The sequence below is a fragment of the Dromiciops gliroides genome, chromosome 3 (genome assembly GCF_019393635.1).
Source record: "Dromiciops gliroides isolate mDroGli1 chromosome 3, mDroGli1.pri, whole genome shotgun sequence".
In the NCBI taxonomy this organism is placed as follows: domain Eukaryota; kingdom Metazoa; phylum Chordata; class Mammalia; order Microbiotheria; family Microbiotheriidae; genus Dromiciops; species Dromiciops gliroides.
The window spans coordinates 661,705,079-661,722,821 of NC_057863.1; the positions used below are offsets into that span (position 1 = coordinate 661,705,079).

A 17,743-nucleotide genomic window follows, 5' to 3' on the forward strand; every position below is an offset into this window, starting at 1 on the left:
TCTAGAGAGCATACTAAAAAGCAGAGATATCACCTTGCTGACAAAAGTCTGTATGGTCAAAGCTTTGGTGTTTCCAGTAGCAACGTATGGCTTTAAGAGAAATTTGAGGGCTAAAGAATTGATGCTTTTGAATTGGGGTGCTGGAGAAGACTATTGAGAATCCCTTGGACAGCAAGGAGAGCAAATAAGTCAGTATTTAAAGAAATTAATCCAGGCTATTCACTGTAAGGTCATATAACGAAGCTTTTACTGCAAACATTGCTGGGTCCAATTGTTTAAAAATTTGAGTTAAGTTGCATAATGTTAAAATTATCAGGGAGGCAGTCAGTGCTGATGAGGACACAGCAGCTAAATATCCTGATGTTTTGAAGAAAATAATCAAAGAAGGTGGATATCTTGATCAATATATTTTAATGTGGATGAAAATGATTTATTCTTTTTTTTTTTTTAGTGAAGCAATTGGGGTTAAGTGACTTGCCCAGGGTCTCACAGCTAGTAAGTGTTAAGTGTCTGAGGCCGGATTTGAACCCAGGTACTCCTGACTCCAGGACTGGTGCTCTATCCACTGCGCCACCTAGCTGCCCCTGAAAATGATTTATTCTGCAAAAGAATGCCTTGCAGAATTTATATTTATAATAAAGAAAAAACTTAATCTGGACGTAAAGTGGTTGAGGATCACCTAACACTTCTTTGTTGGCAGCTAGGTGGCCCAGTGGATAGAGTGCTGGGCCTGGAGTCAGGAAGACTCCTCTTTCTTCCTGAGTTCAAATCTGGCCTTAGACACTCAGACCTGGCCTGTCTCAGTTTTCTCATCTGTCAAAAGGGCTGGAGAAGGAAATGGCAAACTATCCCAATATCTTTGCCAAGAAAATCTCAAATAGTTCATTAAGCATTGGACATGACTGAAAAATGACTAAACAACAGATACTTTTTTTCCTGCTGTTGTTTTTGGAAGCAGTCATGATTAAGTGACTTGCCAAGGGTCACACAGGTAGTGTCTGAGGCTAGGTTTGAACTCAAATTGTCCTGTCTTCAGGACCAGCGCTCTAGCCATAGCACCATCTAGCCGTACATCAAACACGTTTACTGGGAAGCAGTAAAAGCAAACTAATGCTTGCTTTTCAGTCTCAAAATCTTTGTGCTTTGTGAGGCTACAACCATCAGTTGCTTCCAATTCTTTAGCAGTCATGTAAGAAAGCAGTGGTGACTAAATCTGTTGAAAAAATATTGCAATGACAACAAGATTTCATTTAAAGCATTATTGATTTTAGATAATTCTTCAGGTTATGCAACTACTCTTGGCTCATTGTAAGAATGTAAACATCTGGGGGGCAGCTAGATGGCACAGTGGATAAGGCATTGGCCCTGGATTCAGGAGGACCTGAGTTCAAATCCAGCCTCAGACACTTGACACTTACTAGCTGTGTGACCTTGGGCAAGTCACTTAACCCTCATTGCCCCACAAAAAAAAGAATGTAAATATCTTTTCACTACCAAACACAAAATTATTATCATAGCCCATGGATCAAGGTACTTTTGCAACATTTAAGTCCCATTACTTAAAAAAACCACCTTTTAAACAGAAATTTGCTAAAATTATAGGTGACGATGCAATTTCCTTAACTGATTTCTGGAAGAATTATAACATTAAAGACATAATAAAAAATATTCACCGTGCTTGGCAACAAATAACTATAGGCAAAATGCAGGGGTGTGGATACTCATTTTGCCATACTGTGCAAATAGCAATTTTTAAAGTTTCCTCTCTACTATGGAAGAAATAACATTGGAAGAAAATTTAGTTTTGATGAACCAAGGAACTATGATGATGTTTGGAAACTGTTCAATTCACACTTGGAAGAATTGACTAGTGATGCCCTTTACTTAGATAAACAAGTGTTTGACCATAATGTAGATGGAGAAGCAAATAATGTGCAAGTGAAGTTCACTCTCAGAGAAACTGAAGATAGCTTCTGAGCTGCAGAAGTTGTTAAGAAATTATGGATGCTGATCCTAACATTGATAGAAGCATGCATATTCATCAAAATGTTGACAAATTATGCTCTTTGCACCTACCAATACATATATTCAAGAAATCCTTGTACGTAGAGAAAATAGTTTAGTCCACCCTGCTAAAATATGTTAAATGACATTAATGATGTTTTTAATCATAGCCTCAGTAATTTGGGGGGGGGCAGGGCTATGGGGGTTAAGTGACTTGCCCAGGGTCACACAACTAGTAAGTGTCAAGTGTCTGAGGCTGGATTTGAACTCAGGTACTCCTGAATCCAGGGCTGGTGCTTTATCTACTGCGCCACCTAGCTGCCCCCATAGTAATTATTTTTAGGTGTGATATTCAATTTTTGCTTACTATAAGTAGTCTTTCCTTTTTTCAATCTTAATAGCATTTTAATTTTTTACAGTAATATGTAAAGATAGTTTTTAACATTTGTTTTTATGAGATTTTGAATTCCAAATTTTTCCTCCCTCCCTCCCTTCCTTCCCCCTCCCCAAGACAGAAAGCAATCTGATATAGATTTTACATGTGCAGTCACATTAAACATAGTTCTCTATTAGTCATGTTGTGAAAAAAGAATCAAAACAAAAGGGAAAAACCTAAAAAAAGAAAAAAATTAAAAAGTAGAAAGAGTATGGTTTAATCTGCATTCAGATTCCACAGTTCTTTTTCTGGGATATGTAGAGCATTTTCCATCATTCATCCTTTGGAATTGTGTTGGATCATTGTATTGCTGAGAAGAGCTAAGTCTATAACAGTTGCTCACACAGTGTTGCTGTTACTATATATAATGTTCTGGTTCTGCTTACTTCACTTAGCATCAGTCCATTAAAGTCTTTCCAGGTTTTTCTGAAATCTGCCTGCTCATCATTTCTTATAGCACAATAGTATTCCATTATATTCATATACCACAACTTGTTCAGCCATTTCCCAATTGATGGGCATCCCCTTGTGAGAATCAGGGTGTCACCCCCTGCTGAGAAAGACATTGTGAGAACCAGGGAGATACTCCCCTGATGAGAAAGCATGTGGCTAGCAACCAGAAGCTGCCTGGCATCCAGAAGTTACCTCTATTCATAAACTGCCTGTAAGTCATGTCAATCAATGGACCAGCCAGTTAGCTTGGAGCTGTGTGTGGGGACTCCCGTACTTCCTGTTCCACAGGGGACTTCCAGGAGAATCAGCAAGGACTCACTCTCTTTGGAAGCGTGGGCTGCTAGGTGAAGGTGGGTTTTCTCTCTGTCTATCCCGCACAGATATGAGCTAGATTTTCCCATTCTTTCAGAGTCCTGTGTTCACTCTCTCTCTTCACTAACTTTTAATATACTTTAATAAATACTTAAAAGCCAAATTTATCAGTAAACTTAGCTAGTTCTCTCCCCTCACACTGGGGGGCAGGTAAGGCGATCACACATTAGATTTTAAACATCAAGCCCTTGATTTCCAATTCTTTGCCATAGTCTATTACTTTGTAATAAATCCAAATCAGAAAATTTTTTTTGTCCTTTACAATTATATAATGCTTTTTATTATTTTTTTTTTTGGTGAGGCAATTGGGGTTAAGTGACTTGCCCAGGGTCACACAGCTAGTAAGTGCCAAGTGTCTGAGGCCGGATTTGAACTCAGGTACTCCTGAATCCAGGGCCAGTACTCTATCCACTGCACCACCTAGCTGCCCCTCCTTTTATACTTTTAACATAGCTTATATTAGAGTTACTTTCTTTGGATGTTTTATAGGATTTTCTTTTAAAATGTTTGCAAGAACAAACCCCAAGATTTGAAATAGCTTTAGAAAGAAATGTATTACTTCATTTGGTAGAGGAGAGCAAGCCAGAAAGGAAGTTCCCTACCTCTTATCCAGGCTCTGGAAGGTCTACACTATATAGTATTTACACAAGGGTACACACACACAAGCCACATATATGTAGTTAAATGATTTTGCCAAGAGGACAACTTGAAAGCAAGGTAGATTGAGATAGATATTGGTAAATGAAAAGCTTGAATAAAATTTGGGCAAAGCCAAAACACTAAAGGAACCCAAAATACAAGCATGGGTGGACCCAAAACAAGACTTGGGATTGAGGACCCCAAACAAGGATGTTTTGGGTGGATCCAGGACCTGTTGGAACCCCAAATTCCTTGAAGCTATCTCAGCATTTCTGGAAGTCAGAATGATATTCTGGGTTCAAATAATCTCTAGTCATATAAAGGTAGATTTAAATTGTATAATAAATTTTAACTAATAATCCCCCAAAGTCCATCTGGTCCCAGATTCCCTGCCTTCCCTTTGGGAGTTCATATATAGTTTAATTTCTTTCTTTTTCCCCCTGTAGTTGGGTTAGGTCCTCTACTTCTCATTATGCTAATTTGAGCAATTTTCTGGGGGAGTTTTGAAAATATCCATTTAACTTAGGTCATCAGGTTTGTTTTCATGTAATTGTTCAAAGTTTCTAATTCCTTTATTTCTTAATTTTTTTTGGGTGAATTCACTTTTTTCATTTTTAATACTAATAGTTTGGTTTCCTTCTGGCCTTAAAAAAATCAAATTAGCTAATATCTTATCTATGTCATTGTTTCCCAAATTAAAACATCTCCTAGTTTTGTTTATTTATATATAATTTTTTTTTTTTGGAGAGGCAATTAGGGTTAAGTGACTTGCCCAGCATCACACAGCTAGTAAGTGTTAAGTGTCTGAGGTCAAATTTGAACTCAGGTACTCCTGACTCCAGGGCTGGCGCTTTATCTACTGGGCCACCTAGCCGCCTCTCCTAGTTTTATTTATTAATTCAATGTGTGGATTTTTTCCTTTGCTTTTCTTTTTGTTAATCTCTTTAATTTTAAAGATTTCTATTTTGGTGTTTAATTTTTTAGTTTTCCAAGTTATTTATTTCTCTTTTTGCAAACCAATTATTTATCTTCTCAATCCTCCCTCCCTCCCCCTTTTGTTGACAAAAGTGTTGATGTTCATTTCCCCTTCAGGACTATTTTGGCTGTATCCCAAACATTTTGGTATGTTGTCTCCTTGTTAATAACTTTAATGAGATTATTTATTGCTTTTATGATTTGTTCTTTGATCCACCCATTCTTTAGGATTACATTAATCTCCATTAAACTCTAATTGCTCCTTCAGTAGCCCTTTATTGAATGTAATCATTATTGAATTGTGGTCAGGAAAAGATATTTAATATTACTGCCTTTTTACATCTGTTTATGTGGTTTTATGTCCTAAAAGATGGCCAATTTTTGTAAAAATGCCATGCACGGCTGAGAAATATATCTATAGCTATACTATATTTATATCTTTATATCTCTCTTCCTCTCAAGATATTTAGATATATTCCTCTCTATTCCCATTAAAAGCCAGTGGTCGGGGGCAGCTAGATAGCACAGTGGTAAAGCACCAGCCCTGGATTCAGGAGTACCTGAGTTCAAATCTGGCCTCAGACACTTGACACTTACTAGCTGTGTGACCCTGGGTAAGTCACTTAACCCCCATTGCCCTGCCAAAAAACCAAAAAAAAAAATGTTGAAAACTATCTCTACATGTAACTGGAAAATAATAAAATACTTAAAAAAAAAAAAGCCAGTGGTCTCTTTTATCTAACTCTTCTAAAATTCCATTCAGGTCCTTAGCTTCTTTCTTGTTTGCTTATTCATTCATTCATTCATTTGTGGCTAGATGTGGATAGGTCTGAATGGATCAGTCTGTAAACAAACATTTTAAAGCATCTACTATGTGCCATGCACTATGTTAAGTGCTGGAGATTTTTTAAAAAGGCAAAGGACAATTTCTGCTCTCAAAGAACTCACAATCTGAGGGAGACAACAACATGCAAACAGCTATGTACAAATAAGTGATGTACAGGATCAGTTGAAAATTGTCACCAAAGGAAAGATACTAAAAATAAGGGGGATTGACAAAGACTTCCTTTAGAAGGTGGGATTTTAGTTGGGCCTTAAATGAAGCCAGGAAATGGAGGTTATGGAGAATAGTCTCTCTCATGGGAAACATGGGGAACAGCCAGTGAAAAGGCCAGTCAGGAGATGGAGTGTTTTGTTCAAGAAATGGCAGAGAGGCCAGGGTCACTTGGTATGTGTGTAAGTTAAAGTGTCAGAAGACTAGAAAGGTGAGGCAGGTTATGAAGGGCTTTGAACATTAAACAGAATAATTTGTATTGGATCCTGGAGGTGATGGGGAGCCACCAGACCTGGTAAGGAGTGACACAATCATAACTACACTTTAGGAAGATCACTTTGACATTTGAGTAGAGGATAGAGTCAAGGGGTGAGAGGCTTGTCCCTGGCAGGCTATTGCTGTGGTCCAGGTGTGAGGCGAGGAGAGTCAGCACCAGAGTGATGCCAATGTTAGAGGAGAGAAGGAGTGTATGCAACAAAGGTAAAATTGACAGGTCTTGGCAACAGCTTGGGTGTGAGGTGTGAGAGATAGTGAGGAGACAAGGACAACTCCTGTGTTATGATCCTTGGGGACTCAGAAAAGCCATCCCTCTTCCATTTGTTGCCTTGTTTTAGAGTTTCCTTAGTTGGGTTAGAGTTAGAGTTGGATCCCTTTTCTTGCTTGCTTCTCTCTAGTTGACTTCTTCCCTTCTCCCCTTTCCTTCTCCAGTTAAGAAATCAAGTAAGATACTTTCTACTTTCCTCTCCTTTGACTTTTAATTTTTAAATGTCGCTTCCTGCACCTTTTTCTAAGAAGGATTTGTTTCCCTTGTTCTCTTCATTATTTATCTTCCCTTTCTATTCCAGACTTTAATGCTTTATTCATAGCCCTTATACTTTTGTGAGAATTGGAGTTATGCCCCCTGCTGGAGAGATACTGTAGGAAAGCTCTGCCATGAGGAAGAGTCTGAGGACAAACCACGTGGCTTGGAAGGTCAGTTCCTTGGCATCAGGAAGTGATGTTTCCTCATGGGTATTGTCGATCAAAGCTACCAGCCAATTAGCTTGGAGTTGTGTGTGTGGAAATGGGCTGTTTCCATTTTTGAGAGAGGCTTCTGGGAGGGAGAAGCGGTGAGGCTCAGGCTCTTTTGACGGGACCTCATGTGGAATGGAGCAGAAATGCTGGCTCCCTTAGATAGATAGATGAAGGCACCTTGGCCTCTTTATCTCTCCTCACCAAATTCTTATGCTCCTTAATAAATTCTTAAAAGTCTAAATTCTTGCTAAAGCTTCTAATTTATTGGCGACCACTCATTATATTTTTAGACAGTCTAGCTAGAATTACAGACAGCAACTATTCACTTTTGTCCTTTAGTCTCTACATTCCTCTTGGAATTAAAGCTTCTAAGGTACCTAGTTTAGGTTTCTTCTTCTAAAGAGTTTCCAAGTTAGCCATGTAGACTGTGCTCCTGCAACCCTCTCCAAGGGAAGGGGCCCTTTTTCATGTTATGCCTCACTCTTAGAAATACCAATTCCTGAAGGTGATAAAAGGGTCTGTTACCCTATCTAGTGAGTGTCTGAGGCTGAATTTGAATTCAGGTCTTCCTGATCCCAGATCCAACACTCTATCCCCTGCACCACTTAGTTGCCTCTGTCTGATTTTTCCTTCATTTACTTCCATGTTATTTCATCATGTGGATATATATTAATTTTATTTAATTATCTTTGGTACCTTTAAGCTACACCCCAATTATCTTTTTAAACCAAGTCCATCATTATCTTTTTTGAGATCTTGATGGCTCCTGGGTTTTTTTGACTAGACAAGTGTTTTATTCAGAGACAGATCATTGTATATACATGGTTCACAGAATCATAGACAGCTGAAGGGAACTTTGGAGGTTTAGTCTGAAAAAACTGGGCTCCAGAAAGGATGTGACATGTTTTTCTAAAGTGGTTGATTATTTTTATTCCTAAGCATATTAACAAGTTTGTAAAGGTGCTATAGAAAGCTGGGGAAATAGATGGATTTATGTATATATGTATGTGTGTGCATATATAATAACATGATATATAATATGATAATATAATAATATATTATATATATATATCACTTTTCCTTTAAGTACTAAGATTATATGCCAGATGGCATACAACTATTTTGTATTGATAATGTTTATTATCTATAATGCCTTTACATACAGATGTAATATTCCCTATTTGTCTCTTTTAACCACAATCACTTTTATTCTTTTCTTGTCTGAGCTCATGAGTGTCATCTCTGCTTTTCTGGTTTTTTCTTCACATTTTGACTTCCAAATTCTATCCCTCTTTTCCTCCCTCCCCTCATCCGTCCCTGATTCTACTCCTCTTCATCATTTTAAACCCCACAAATCTGTTTCAAGTTTCTTGAAAAGTGTTGCATTCTGCTTTAGAATGGATTCTGCTATTCTCTTCTGAGTTCTTCCCATTCATTATTGCTAATTCTTAATTTTCCTCTATCATATCTCTCCTCCTTCCTGTCTCTTCACAGAAATGATAGAAAAGGAATGTGATCAATATTAGTGATATGTAATTGAAGCAAACTGTCTCCCCTCCACCAATGCCCAGTCACTCATATTTACATTTTCACTTTAATCCTCCCTTTAGGCTGCATATTCAAAAATTGAAGTTTGTTTTCATTGGACTGTTATTGGGTCAAAGCTAGGCTCCTTAAATCCCAACTCATATTATCCATGCCTGTTTCCCTCTTGGGTTTAATATTTTTTCACACCATCCTCTCACTCTCCTTGTTCAAACATCCTTATGGTTTAAAGGAGAGTGGGATTCATGCTATATCTGCTTCTTCTGTGACCCCTGAAGACATTAGGGTTCTGATGGGAAACATTTCCCCCCTGTGAGTGTAAGCAAGTATAATAGCCCCTTTCAATTACTCAAATGAATTTGCCTATCTAGGTTTTTCCTGTATCTTGTATTCCCATTTCAAATTTTCTTCTTGATTGTGTTCTTTTTTATGGGAATGCCTATCAATTCCTCTTTCATTAAAATTTGATTGATGAAAAGGCTAGTAAACATGCATATTTTGTCTCTAGGAATACTGACATGCACCATTTCCTTTCCTTTATGGTAATAATGGCTGCTAAGTCTTGTGTGATCCTGAATGGTTCCTTGGTATTTGAACTCTTTCTGGATCTTTGTAGGTTTTATTTTTTGACCCTGAAGCTCTGGATTTTGGCTATGACATTCCTGGGAGCTTTTATTTTGAGGCGCCTTTAAGGAAGTGACTGGTACATTCTTCCTATTTTCACTTTGTCCTTTGGTTCTAATAGAGCTGTGCTGTTGTCTCTGATTTCTTAAAATGTTATTAGGCTTTATTGTTGTTGTTTTTCTTTTCTTTTCTTTCTTTTTTTTTTTTGATGGTGGTGGTAGGAGCTCTGGATGGGTCAGGGGCTTTAGGAAGAGTAAATCTTAGCTTATCTTTCCTTGAGCTATTTTCTAGGTTGTTTTTGCTCTCTTTACACAGTGCTGGGTTTGATGAAGTTGCTTACTGAAGTTTCTCTTTGAATTTCTGGATCATTATTCATTCTAGTGTTTTTAAAATATTTGTAAGGATATGTGTGCGAATGGTCGGTTCCTCTGTGACCATGTAGCAATGCCAATAAGAACTCTTTCTCATTCCCATGTTTAAAGGAATGCACCCAAATCTACTTTTCCTCAGCTCCCAATTACCTGACCTGAGCAGGCATGTACATTCTCCCATCATTCCAAGTGTTTATTTGTATAAGCAGTTGTATTTGATCCAATATGCTGATCTGCTCAGGCCTATATGACAGTATGGCTGGGGGAACCTCACCATTCAGTCTAATGTGTAGATGGGGCTCCACTTAGAAGTTGAGACCTCATTGTTCCTGACACAGAAGTCATTAGTGTCTTAAATCAAATATAGTTGCTCCGTATACCACTTTAGTTTCGTAAATTGCTTTGCAAATATTATCTCATTTTATCCTCACAACCCTTTGGAGTAAGTGCTCTTATTAGCCTCATTTTACAGTTAAGGAAATGGAGCCAGAGTGATTTCTCTGGGGTCATGCAGCTGGTAAATATCTGAGGTCAGATATGAACTCAGGCCTTCTTCTTGGCTCCAAGTTCAACACACTGTATCTGCTGTACTACCTGCTTTGAGTGAAACTGCAAGATCATTTTGATTTGCATTTGTTATTCTTAGCTGTTGGGTTACAATTCTTCATTTGATAACCAGTTGCTCATGCACTCTGACCACTTCTTTTTGAGTTTTTTTTTTGGTTTTATGCATTTCTATTGTCTGTATATCTTGGATACCAAGCCCTTATCCAGGAAATCTGATGCAAAGATATTTCCCCCCATTTGACCAATTACCTTCTTTGGGCATGTGGTAAAACCTAATTCTGTCAGCTGCAGTTACATGTGATAGAATCTAAGTCCCATGAAGCCAGGAACTGTTTCTTCTTTATCTTTGTACTTCATCTTTATTGGCCTGTCAGTCATGATAGATGCAACCTTAAGCAATGCAAAATTTGATTTAGTACAAATTGCAAAATACCAGTTGCATTTAATGAATCAAAATTGAATTAATGTGACATACATGAGCCAGACAAGGGATTTTAGTATGCAGTTATGCTGTCAGACTGCACTTCCCTAAAGTTGTGTGTGGAGATGTGCTGTTGCAAACTATCTTACCAACAGTTGTATTGATTTTATATTGTAGAAAGCCTTTGACAAAATGGGCAAGAGGAAGAATAATTCAGATGGAAACACTGCTAGCACACAAAAAAGAAGAGGCTTGTTCTTACAGCAGAACAAAAATTTGATGTAGCTGATGTAGCATGAACACAGTCATAGTAAGTCTAGACAAGATACAGACTATTGTAGAGCACAAATATAATGAAATAAGAGAAAAATAAATGAAATGGAAAAAAAGGCCAAGTTGCATCAGCTTTCTGTAGTTTGCAAACTACCATGAACAAAAGTGTTATGACAGAAATGGATCTCATTCAAGTTGTGTGAAGCACATTCTCAACAGAGCAGCCTTTCAGACTGAAGTTTTTTAAGGTAGTGACAGAAAATGGAATTGAAGAGGAGGGTGAAGAAACGTTTGCTGTAAGTGTTGATTGAAGTGCTTTAAATATTCAGTTCAATTGAATGTTAAATGATCAGAAAGGTAGCAGTGCAAGGATGCAGAAGCTAAAAATTCTGATGTTCTGAAGAAAACAATGGAAGAAAGTGGAGACACTGATCCACAAAATATTAATGTAGATGAAACAGGCTCATTCTGGTGTATTTTCTTTTTTGGTGGGGCAATGAGGGTTAAGTGACTTGCCCAGGGTCACACAGCTAGTAAGTGTCAAGTATCTGAGGCTGGATTTGAACTCAGGTCCTCCTGAATCCAGGGCCAGTGCTTTATCCACTGCACCACCTAGCTGCCCCCAAAACAGGCTCATTCTGGAAAAGGATGCCTCCCAGGGCTTACATCTCTAAGTCAGAAAAGAAACAACACCCTGGATTTAAAGTATCTAAGGATCACCTAACACTTTTGTTGAGAGATAATGCTGAAAGGGATTTTAAATCAAAATGAATGCTTGTTTATCAGTCTTGAAATCCTTTTGCTGTGAGAGGCTTCCAGTTCTTTGGCAGTGAAATAAGAAACCTTGGGTGACTAGAGACATTTCCAAAGACTGTTTTTGAAGTTATGAAGTTACCTGTTGAAAAGTACTGCAAAGACCACAACATTTCATTTAAAGCATTAGTGATTTTAGATAATACCCCAAGTCATCTAACTACACTTGGTGTTCATTACATAAGAATGTAAGCATGCAAATTATCCAAATGAGATATAGAAAAAACTGTTTGCACTTATCAGCATATGTATGAAGAGTTAAAGAAAGAGAAGACAGTTCAGTCTATGCTGCTAAAATATTTTTTAAATGACAATAATTTTTGTCATATCCTGAGCATAGGCTCATCTTTAGGCATATTTAGTAATTTAAAAAATTTTGCTTTCTAGAACTTCTCTATTATTTCATAATAAACATGAATCCAAAATACATTTTCTTCATTATACTACATTAATAAAAAGATAAAAAACTTGTTTAAAAATTTTCATTGCATATTTCCATTGGGCTAGAACCAATGAACATCTTTTACACATAACTTTGAATGGTGTGAATTTGAACAATGTGATGACTGCATGGGACTCATTATTTGCACTAATCGGGACCTAGCTGTATTGCTAGCATGGCGAGGAGGTGAGCAGCACATAGTGGGTGCTTAGGAAATGCTTGTTGATAAATACAAAGCAACCATTACATTCACTCCAACAATGGGGGTCGTCTGGTTCAATGTGTAAGCACTTCTCCCATTGCTAGAAAATGATACTGTTAGCTTTGTCACTGGCTGAATATTTGGAGGAATGTAGCTGGAAGGCTGGAAGTGGGACACAACCCACTCCTTTTTTACAGATGAAGAAAGGGAGCCCAGGCAAGTCAAGGAACTTATCCCAGGTCACTAAGGTAGTGACTGAGCCATGATTGGAGCCCATGTCCTCACACTCCAAATCTAGCACCTTTTCCACACTACCACATTCCCTTCCTTTCTTATTAAGTAACAGAATCCCTGCAGTTCAAGTATTAGGTAAAAAAGAGTTAACTCTTTGTCCAGTACCTCTATCTCCCTTTGGAAAGAGGTGACCCTCACGTAGTTACACACACACATTGTCATTCCTAGCAGAGTCTAAACACCTGCATCATCACCGCATTCATTTAATTCCAATGGATTATCATCGCATGGCAGATGGGTTCTTCTTAGAGCCCATTTGGTTGAATTTCCATCACTATTTTAATCTTTCTCATCAGGAAATCTGCTTCTTTTGCCTACAGGCAATAGTGTTTGCTATTTAGAGAAATATTTATCTCATATGTCTTATGCTTTCTTAACTGTTGAATTATTTGAGTCCCTAGATGAGTAACTATAGTTAAAATCGCCTGGCACTATTGGGATGCTTTAAAAAAAAGTCTATACACAGAAATTCCAAAGGCTTGATGGTGCTTTGAAAGTTAGTTGAATAAGCTGGTTGCACACTCCTTTAAAGACGAACAAGAACCAGCCTTTCATCATAAATCATTTAGCTGTCCTTTTGGGTTAGTAGGATGCTTTCACTAGTTTAGTGTTTTCTCTCTTGACCTAAATATTAAACCCCCTCCAATATCATTTGTGCGTTCATAGTGATAGAGAAAAATGCCTGCAGTAGCACCAACTGTCACTTAGCGCTTAGGTCCCAGTACCTTATTGCATTGCATAGTTCCAATTTCTGCCATTTGCACAAAAGGTGTCCTATTGGGACCACATGATTCAATTCCTAGCTTTTGAACATGTAACACTTTTCATGTTGCCCAATCATGTAGTTGCTTCCACCAACATGTCATCCAAGGAAAATCCAAGTCCAGGAGAATTCGTTGTTATTCACTTGTTTTAGTCATGTCCAACTCTTCATGATCCCATTTGGCATTTTCTTGGCAAAGATACTAAGGCAAACAGGGTTAAGTCACTTGCTCAGGGTCACACAGCTAGTAATAAGTGTCTGAGGCTGGATTTGCATTCAAGTCTTCTTGACCCCAGTCTATCCACTGCACTACCTAGCTACTAGAATTAGTACACTGCAACAAAACATGCAACTAAAGCATGTTATCTGGAGGAAAACTCAGACTCTTAGCCCTGAGTGGGTGCTTAGTGAATTCCTTATTGATTCAATGGGCTTTAGGCAACATGAGTCTGAGGGTGGCTAATAAGGGCTCTCCACCAGAAGGCTTTCCCACCTTTATTACATTAAAAGGGCTTCATTCCAGAATGAATTCTCTGATAGTCATCCTTCCTATTGAAGGCTTTCCCACATTCATTGGATTAAAAGGGGTTCTCTCCAGTTTGAGTTCTTGGATGGCTAATAAGGCATTTCCAGGATCTGAGGGTTTTCCCATTCCCTGAATTCAAAGTTTCACTCCAACATGAGTTCTCCTATGCCTACCAAGGGTCCACCTCTCACTGATGGCTTCTCCATTCTTATTACATTCACTCCAATATGACTTGCATGATATCTAATAATGATCTGTCTCATGGAAAGCTTTCCCACATTCATTGCATTCATGTGGTTTCACTGTAGTATGAGGTTCTCTGATGATAAATAAGGCCTCTTGTGTGGCTGAAGACATCCCCACATTGAGCAGATTTCACTCCAATATGAGCTCTAATGGCTTTTAATGTATTCCTTATGCCTGAAGGATTTTCCATATCCCTTATATTCAAAGAACTACATTCCAGTATGAGTTCTCTGATGTCTATTGAGGCTTCCTCTCTGGCTGAAGGCTTTCCCACATTCGTTACATTCAAAGGCTCTTGCTCCAGTATGAATTGTCTGATGACTAATAAGGTGTCCTTTTTGACTGAAGGATTTCCCACATTCATTGCATTCAAAGGGTTTCCCTACAGTATGAATTCTCTGATGTCTTATAAGGTTCTGACTGGCACTAAAGGCTTTCCCACATTCATTACATTCAAAGGGCTTCCCCCCAGTATGAATTCTCTGATGTCTAATAAGGTTTTGCCTGTCATTGAAAGCTCTTCCACACTCATTACATTCAAAGGGTTTAACTCCAGTATGAGTCCTCAGATGTCTAATAAGATTCTGCCTGTCATTGAAGGCCTTCCCACACTCATTGCACTTAAATGGTTTCACTCCAGTGTGGGTTCTCTGATGTCTAGTAAGGGACTGCCTATCATTGAAAGCTTTCCCACATTCATTGCATTTAAAAGGTTTCACTCCTGTATGGGTTCTCTGATGGATAATAAAGTGTCCCTTCTGACTAAAGGCTTTCCCACATTCATTACATTCAAAGGGCTTCACTCCAGTATGAGTTCTCTGATGGCTTTTAAGACAATCCTTCCGCATAAAAGCTTTCTCACATTCATTACATTCAAAGGGTTTCACACCAGTGTGAGTTCTCTCATGTCGGATAAGGGTCTGCCTTTCATTGAAGGCTTTCCCACAAACATTACATTCAAAAGGCTTCACTCCAGTATGAATTTTCTGGTGTCTAATTAGGTTCCGACTGTCATTGAAGGCTTTCCCACATTCATTACATTCAAAAGGTTTCACTCCAATATGAGTTCTCTGATGACTTTTAAGGTAATGCTTTCGTCTGAAGCCTTTCCCACATTCATTACATTCAAAGGGTTTGATCCCAGTATGAGTTCCCTGATGGCTAATGAGGTTTTCCCTCCAGCCAAAGGCTTTTTCACATTCATTACATTTGAAGGGTTTGACTCCAGAATGAGTTCTCTCATGTCTAATAAGGGACTGCCTTTCATTGAAAGCTTTTCCACATTCATTACATTCAAATGGTTTTACTCCAGTATGAATTTTCTGGTGTCTAATTAGGTTCCGACTGTCATTGAATGCTTTCCCACATTCATTACATTCGAAGGGTTTCACACCAGTGTGAGTTCTCTGATGGCTTTTAAGGTAATGCTTTCGTCTGAATCCTTTTCCACATTCATTACATTCAAAGAGTTTCTCTCTAGTATGAATATTCTGATGTTCAGTAAGATTTGTTTTTTTGTCAAAGGCTTTTCCACAGTCATTATATTCATACAGCTTTTCACTAGCATATGTTCTATGACATTTGATGAGGTCTGAGTGGTAACTGAAAGTTTTCCTGTCTGTGTTATGCATATTAAGTTTCTTCCCTGAAAACTGTCTTAAGTTCTTTCCAAGTGTATTATATTTATGGAAACTTCTTCCTATGGCAGTTCTCCATTGTGGAAAAAAGACGGGCCCCAGACTAAAATGTCTCACAAAGGAATTACAATCAAGGACATTTGCCTTATAAAATGTTCCTTTGTGAGTGACTGTTAACTCCTGGGACTCTCCCTCCTCTGGACCCTTCTGGCTCTGGAATTCGACCTCACATTCCCCAGATTCTCCTATGTTGAGATACCAGGGATTGTCTTGTGGTCCATTTTCCTTGGCCAAGGCATGCAGGCAAGTGTCTTCAGTCAGAATCAAGTCCTTATTTTCATACCTAGTCTTCTTATTAAAAGAATCTGAAAGAAGTAAAAATGTGTCAGTGGCCATTCTCTTCTCTCCTTCCTAAGTTCTAAACTCTGCCTCTTTCATCAAGGAGAAAAATATTCCATATAAACTAGGTAGAATGAAAACTTTAAGAGGGAAACTAAAGTGAAAAACAGGTGAGGAGAATAATAACAAGGGACCTAGCTGGGAACAAAAAAAAAAATCACATTCCAAAATACTGAAAACATTCATCGCTAGCACTGAAAACAATGAGCTTAATGAAAAAGAGACTATCTTTTGTGGACATAATAATGGAAGAAAAATCATGGCTCAGAAAATCAATGAAGTGTAAACCAATTTGGAATCTATGACCACCTATACCAAAACATTTCTGGCAGAAATGTTTGAAAACAACAAAAAAACCTGTGTTGACTGGTTGGAGAATGTCTGAACAACATTTAGTGTATGAAGTTAATTGTCAGGAATTTTGTGCCATTAAAAACAAAAATGAAACATTTAAAAAATATGAAAGGACTTAAAATAATCCAGAGGGAGAAAGCAGAACAACACATAGTATGACTGCAACTCTGTATTTAAAGGCAATTCCAACAGTTACAGACAGAAAGAAAAACAACAAAGGTTAGTGGATAGAGCATTGGCCCTGGATTCAGAAGGACCTGAGTTCAAATCCAGCCTCAGACACTTGACACTTACTAGCTGTGTGACCCTGGGCAAGTCACTTAACCCCCACTGCCTCACAAAGGTTGTTGAAAACGAAGTTCAAGTTGTGGGTATTACCATATTTAGGGTGGGATTAACAGTAATTAAATAATGGAAGTTGACAGATACATGTTCATTTACAACCTCCTGGGCTTTTTATTTTTCTGGTTTTCTTTTCCATAGTCTATTTCATATTTTAGGTCATCACTGTGCATTATTAGTTCTATTATTCTTTCTTGTACACCAGCAATTTGCTCCCTTATCCCCACCCCCACATTAATACTCCCTTGTGATAGTGAACAGTGACTATGGCAGATAAGAAAGAAGAAAAAGGAGGGAAGAAACATTTATTAAGTGCCTACTGAGTGCTAAGCACTTTACAAATACTATCTCATTTGATACAACAACCCTGGGAGGTAGGTGCTATTGTTATCCTCATTTTATAGTTGAGGAAACTAAGGCAGATAGTGACAGTTCAGTGACTTGCCCAGAGTCACACAACTAGTGTCTGAGAGCAGATTTGAATTCAGGTCTTCCTGAATCCAGGCCAGTGCTTTATCCACTGTACCACCTAGCTGCACACTATATTCCATATACTGAATCCCTCACCTATCTTCCAAGAGGAAGGACATATGTTCAATCATCAGTTATCTAATACTAAGATCATTCACTATAATTCATCAGTTTGCCAGCCTTGAAATGTCTTTATTATTTACAATAATGCAGTTACTGTGCATATTTTTTTCTTGGTCCTTTCTTCCCTCTGTGACAATTCTGAAGTCTTTCCCTGTTTGTCTGATTTTTGCATACTTGCTTTTCCTTGTAGCAAAATAATATTGAATGACATTTATATAACACAGTTTGTTCAGACTTTCTGTCACCAATGGGCACCCTCATTCCTTCCCAGCACTTTGTTACCAGAAAGTTTGCTGGCACTATTCTCTTACATAGAAGACCTTTCTTTTGGTCTAGGTTGAGAGTATCAGTGGCTTAGTGAATTTCCTCAAATGACTCCAATC

General features: G+C 38.1%; 1 protein-coding gene across 3 annotated transcripts in view; it reads right to left on the reverse strand.

The window, feature by feature from the left end:
* The window catches only part of LOC122747017 (E3 SUMO-protein ligase KIAA1586-like), a 58,361-nt gene that overhangs the window by 19,591 nt on the left and 21,027 nt on the right, over positions 1-17,743 (reverse strand). For 2 of the 3 annotated variants that reach the window (XM_043993213.1, XM_043993214.1), the window contains one exon: positions 9,299-16,036. The exons of the other annotated variant lie outside the window; for it this stretch is intronic. In XM_043993213.1, coding sequence (XP_043849148.1) covers positions 14,244-16,036 — 1,793 coding nt within the window. In that variant the 3' untranslated portion in view covers positions 9,299-14,243. Of the gene's footprint in view, positions 1-9,298; positions 16,037-17,743 lie in introns of those variants that run through there. 3 annotated transcript variants of the gene reach the window in all.